Source organism: Magnolia sinica, chromosome 6 (assembly GCF_029962835.1).
Source record: "Magnolia sinica isolate HGM2019 chromosome 6, MsV1, whole genome shotgun sequence".
NCBI classification, from domain to species: domain Eukaryota; kingdom Viridiplantae; phylum Streptophyta; class Magnoliopsida; order Magnoliales; family Magnoliaceae; genus Magnolia; species Magnolia sinica.
This window is the reverse complement of record NC_080578.1, coordinates 86,703,130-86,709,129: the sequence shown is the minus strand read 5'-3', so window position 1 is coordinate 86,709,129 and position 6,000 is coordinate 86,703,130. Positions and strand designations below refer to the sequence as shown.

The following is a 6,000-nucleotide window of genomic DNA, read 5'->3' as shown; positions in this document are numbered from 1 at the left end:
CGAAATGCATGCAACTGACCGTGAAGTGATGTGAATTGACCGCGAAATGCCTCGAAATGACCGTGAATCAACACGGAATTGTTTGGGATGACCGTGAAATGCATGAGAATGATCATGATTTGAAGCGAATTGACCGCGAAATGCATGCAAATGACCGTGAAGTGAAGGGAATTGACCGCGAAATACGTCGAAATGACCGTGAATCAACACAGAATTGTTTGGGATGACCATGAAATGCATGGGAATGATCATGGTTTGAAGTGAATTGACCGCGAAATGGATGCGAATGACCATGAAGTGACAGGAATTGACCGCAAAATGCCTCGAAATGACCGTGAATCAACACGAAATTGTTTGGGATGACCGTGAAATGCATGGGAATGATCATGGTTTGAAGCGAATTGACCGCGAAATGCATGCGAATGACCGTGAAGTGAGGGAATTGACCGCAAAATGCCTCGAAATGACCGTGAAATGCATGGGAATGATCATGGTTTGAAGTGAATTGACCGCGAAATGCATGCAACTGACCGTGAAGTGAGGGGAATTGACCGCGAAATGCCTCGAAATGACCGTGAATCAACACGGAATTGTTTGGGATGACCGTGAAATGCATGGGAATGATCATGGTTTGAAGCGAATTGACCGCGAAATGCATGCGAATGACCGTGAAGTGAGGGGAATTGACTGCGAAATGCCTCGAAATGACCGTGAATCAACACGGAATTGTTTGGGATGACCGTGAAATGCATGGGAATGATCATAGTTTGAAGCGAATTGACCGCGAAATGCATGCAACTGACCGTGAAGTGAGGGGAATTGACCGCGAAATGACCGTGAATCAACACGGAATTGTTTGGGATGACTGTGAAATGCATGAGAATGATCATGATTTGAAGCGAATTGACCGCAAAATGCATGCAAAGGACCGTGAAGTGAAGGGAATTGGCAGCGAAATGCGTGAATCAACACGGAATTGTTTGGGATGACCGTGAAATGCATGGGAATGATTATGGTTTGAAGCGAATTGACTGCGAAATGGATGCGAATGACCATGAAGTGAGGGGAATTGACCGTGAAATGCCTCGAAATGACCGTGAATCAACACGGAATTGTTTGGGATGACCGTGAAATGCATGAGAATGATCATGGTTTGAAGCGAATTGAATAACTCAGTCGGTCCTCGATCTGTTAACTCAGTCGGTGCTCAGTCACTTTCATGCTCTTCATTTAGTTTCATATCTAATTTTATTCTTTATTTAAACAACTCTCAATGTGGGCCATTTGAGTCCTGATTTCGCTCATTTATCAGGACATGCCATACCATTAAGCATTTTTAAAAAATGAAATTGAATTGGGGACCATGCGCATATATACTATAATATACAGTGGGGTCCACCCAAACAAAGCTAATATTTAAAAAAATTGAAAATGGATTGTGGACGATGCGCATATATAGTAAAATATACAATGGGGTCTAAAAAACGAAAGCAGGGATTTCAATATACCTACCATTCGAGGCTTCTTAGCTGGGGGGACCATATTTTGTCCTATCTTGGGCTTAAAAAAGTCGAAAAGGACATCTGTGAGGTGTGTATTCTCAACCAGATAAAGGGGAAAGAAGGAAGCAGTAAAAGAAGGGTTTTACTGCTTCAGTGGACAATCACAGGGGGGGAGAAGTGATTAGAAATTGGTAATCTACGGGTAGGATGAACGATCAGAGAGAGAAAAAAGGAAAAAAGCTAGGATTTTTTTGGTGGAGATGCAGCTGGCAGTGGCAATAAAACCCGTCGTTTATACCAGGGGCATTTTTGACCTTTGGAAAGGCGTCCGTACAGCTGGGGCATATTCTTGCAAGGGAAAATGAGGTGGGCTTAGTCTCCTAAATGGGCCATAAATGGGTCGTACAGTCGTAAATTACTCGATAAAAAATAAAGTAGTTCTGGAGCTCAAGTGGACTACGCCATAGAAAACAACTTTGACTAAATGTGCCCCATTAAAAACTTCTTGAGGGCCACTAAAGTTTTAAATCGAACTGGTGTTTTGTGCTTTCCATTCAGGTCTGTGTGATCTTATCAACAGGTTGGTTTGGCAAATAAACGTTACATTGGGCTGAAGAAAGTTTCAACCATGAATGTCATTATTCCCACTCTTTCACGTGGTGTGATCCACTTAAGCTTCGGTTCTGCTTCATCTTTCTATTGATAGCATAAAATGAGCTGAAAAAAAGGATGGCCGGAGTAGATATAAAACACATAAATTAAAGTGAGCCCACATCACCCAACACATCACGGCACCAAATCGTGCAACCCTTGATACAATGATTTCCCAGTACATAGAGGTTTGTGGGGCCCACCGCATTACCTACGTAAAATCCACTCTGTCCATCAGTTTTGTCCGAACATGTTAGATGAGATCCCAAAAACAAGGTAGTTCCAAAGACCCAAGTGGGCCATATAACAAGAAACGGTAGTGATTGACGGTGGTAATTGAATAATCACTGTTTCATTTCGTGTGCCTCCCTTGATTTTTTCGTTTTAGGTGGCATGTCCTAAAATGAGATCACAAAACGGATGGACGGGATGGATTTCTCACAAACATCAGAGTGGACCCCACCTTCATCCCAGCGCATGAATTGCCTGCGAAAGTCTTTGGCGAGAATTCCACGCTCCTGGAAACACCATCCATAAACAAAGAAGACGACCCTTTCTTCCTAACCATATTTACTCTCTCTCTTCATCATCCAATTTCTCTTTCTTATCTCTTTCTCAACTCAAGAATTCAAGTGAGTACACAACACCAACCATGTCCATCGTTCAAGAAGACTCGGTCACACCATCCCATGCTAAATTCAACCCTTCCACCACCTTTGAAGATGAATTCGACATGTTCACTGCCATTGAAGATTACTTGGACATGTCCTCCGACGATGAATTTGATTTGCCCATTGATGAATCATACATGGTCCACAATGGAAATATCACCCGTTTTTATTGGCAAAGTGTCCATGAAAAATTGGATGAAATAGTATGTGAATCCCAAGTGCCCACACTATCCATAGAAATTCAGTTGAAAGAATACTACAGACGGATAGATGTAGAGGGACATCGATCCGAGGAGGAATTTTGTACAGTGGTGGAGACGTTCTCGAATGATCTCCACAATTTCTTGGAAGCCGAGACATCTAAAAGGCATGTTGCTGAGATGGTTTCCCACCTGCATGTTCATACAAATTGTGTTGAATCAGTGGCCTTGAATATTAGTGACATAGTGAAGAAGGCCCATGAAGTGGGAAGGAAGATGGTACACATTGTTGCTAACTTTGAAGTTTTGATATTGGTTGAAGAAGAAGAAGAAGACGACGATGACAAAGAAGAAGACGAAGACGAAGATGAGACACTGATTGAGGCCCAAAGAGAATCAATGGACTTGGCTTATGAAGGGAGAGCTAGTATAGTACCAGCATTAAGATCTTCAGTTGAAGTGTTGGAGAGGATGAGGTTCAACAAAGGAGAGTCAGACGAGATCAAATGTACAATTTGTCTGAATGAGTTGTGTATAGGGATGGAGGTCATACGTATGCCATGCTCACATATTTTTGATGTTGAATGCATAATTCAATGGTTTGAGATTAACCATGTGTGTCCTCTTTGCCGGTTCAAGATGCCTCAACAGTTGGAGGAGATTTGATATTCTTCTTTATTTAAATCTTTAAAAATCAACTAACCCCAATTCAATTTTATATATATATATATTGGAATGCTCACTTGCACACTAGTTGTCACCCTTTCTTGTGAGAACTTTTCTAGAACTCATCTCACGTGAAATGAGTCCAAAATCTGAACGGTTCATGTAATGCAGCACCTCATATAACCATTTCGGCCCAACTTTTACCTTGATCTAAAACTTCGGTGGGCAATGGCAAAAGAAAAATAGTTTCTTCCTTTGCATCTTTCTTCTTCCATAGACTACCAAAACTTTGGAATAAGGTAAAAGTTAGGCGGGTCCTTACTCTTGCTCCGGTGGTAGACTCTTAAGGAGTTTCAACGCCTAGTCAAGGGTTCGAGTACCCATAGGTGGTGAAATTCCACTTAGACCATTAGGGTTTCTTGGGGTGCTTCATAATGCATACCATCCAGATTTTTAAGTTTATAGTATGGGAGATGAGTTCTCAAAATATTTTGATGAGAATCCATGAGCACTAGTGCACAAGTGAGTATTATATTTATATAGGGTATACCAGAAAACAGGGAAACGTAGGCAGTTAAAAACCGTCGGAAATGACCTTCCCCGACGGATTTTAGCCGTCACAAGATCCATCTGGAAAGTGTGCTCGCCGACGGATTAAAACCGACCATCAGCGTCTTCAACGGGAAGAGCAACAGTTAAGGTTTTTAGCCGTCGGCAATTGTCATAAATTTTTTTTTTTAAATGCAATTTATATCATCCGTCAGCAATTGTCATGAATTTTTTTTTTATAAATGCAATTTATATCATCCATTGAATTTGGATGATATATTTCTTGCTTTTCTATTGTGTCGACTTACCTTCTCACCTTCTCAAATAGGTTGGTTCGTTCAGGGCTTTAGAGAAACGGGTATTTCTCAAATAGGTTGGTTCGTTCAGGGCTTTAGAGAAACGGGTATATCTAGAAATGGATGTGCGCGTTGATCAACGCACATCCATTTCTAGATATATCTATTTCTCCAAAGCCCTGAACGAACCAACCTATTTGAGAAGGTAAGTCTACACAATAGAAAAGCACGTGCATGGCATACCTTTGATTTATTACATTTGATTAAGGGTACAATGTCTCTTTACCAAACCTCAAAATGAATATAATCTCTCAAACTCATCACAGGTAGAGAAGAAATGACGAGCAATGAGGACCTTCCATGATGATAATTCAATCAAAAGACGTGTTTCTCAAATAAATTCCACATTTTCCTGACCATATCAGCACTTCAGCGAGGGTGGAGAAGGTAAGCATAGTTGTTATTCTTTTGTTGCATCTAATAAAGAAAGGCATGGAAGCTCACAGGATGAATAGATAAAATACCTGCTTTTGACAACTAAGATATGTTGCAAGCACTTGGTTGTATCTGCAACGAAGTGACAATTAAAGCAATTCGTTGATAACATAGTAGTTACTCTTTTGTTGACATCTAATAAAGAAAGGCATGAAAGCTTATAAGGATGAATAGATAAAATACCTGCTTTTGACAGCTAAGATATTTTGCAAGCACTTAGTTGTATCCTGCAACAAAGTGACAATTAAAGCACTTCATTGATAATAAAGGGAGAAAAAAGGTCCGTGCATGAATTCTTTTTCGGTACTCCAAAATTACAAATTCTAATCCAAAAATTATGTAATCACCAAATTGCCAACCGACCATTATCAAATGTACAAACTCATACCACCAAATTTCTGTAAGGAAAGGCGTGGTGTCTGTGTTCAACGCAGGCATAGAATTTTGATGTTTAAAAACCATACATATTGATAAGATATGGACCATTCATCAAATGGGCCTTTGCATGGAGAGGCTGTAGCACAAAAGTCATGCTGATTAAATAATCCTAGCCAACCAATTTGGCAACAGAAAATGGGCATCCAAAGGATAAAAACAAGAAATAAACCTGCAAATTTAACAAAGTTAAGATTGTCCTATCAGTCTATTTTTATACATGACCATCCACTTTAGGACCTGCCAGATTGATGAACAGAGGTCCGCAACCCATGCTAGTCTGCTGCATTAATAATTTTTGGATTTAGGTCACTGCACAATATCTATGGAAAACCAAAATCTGGAGTCCAAAATCAACAATCTGGACTACAAAAACAATGAAAAACCCAAGAATTGCATGATTTCAACTTCAGAATAAAAGACTCGGTTACATAAAAAAAGGAAAAGGAAAAAAAAAAAACAATTTATACTATGATTTTTTTTTTTTTTTTTTTTTTTTAAAGTGCATGAATAAGACATCAGGAGCTCAAAAATA

General features: G+C 39.9%; 1 protein-coding gene across 1 annotated transcript in view; it reads right to left on the bottom strand.

Annotated features, from left to right (window-relative positions):
• Positions 1-4,811: 4,811 nt before the first annotated feature.
• The window catches only part of LOC131249003 (uncharacterized), a 44,048-nt gene continuing 42,859 nt past the window's right edge, over positions 4,812-6,000 (bottom strand). The window contains exons 7-8 of the mRNA XM_058249543.1: positions 5,214-5,257; positions 4,812-5,103 (exon numbers count right to left, since the gene is read on the bottom strand). Coding sequence (XP_058105526.1) covers positions 5,073-5,103; positions 5,214-5,257 — 75 coding nt within the window. The 3' untranslated portion in view covers positions 4,812-5,072. The remainder of the gene's footprint in view (positions 5,104-5,213; positions 5,258-6,000) is intronic.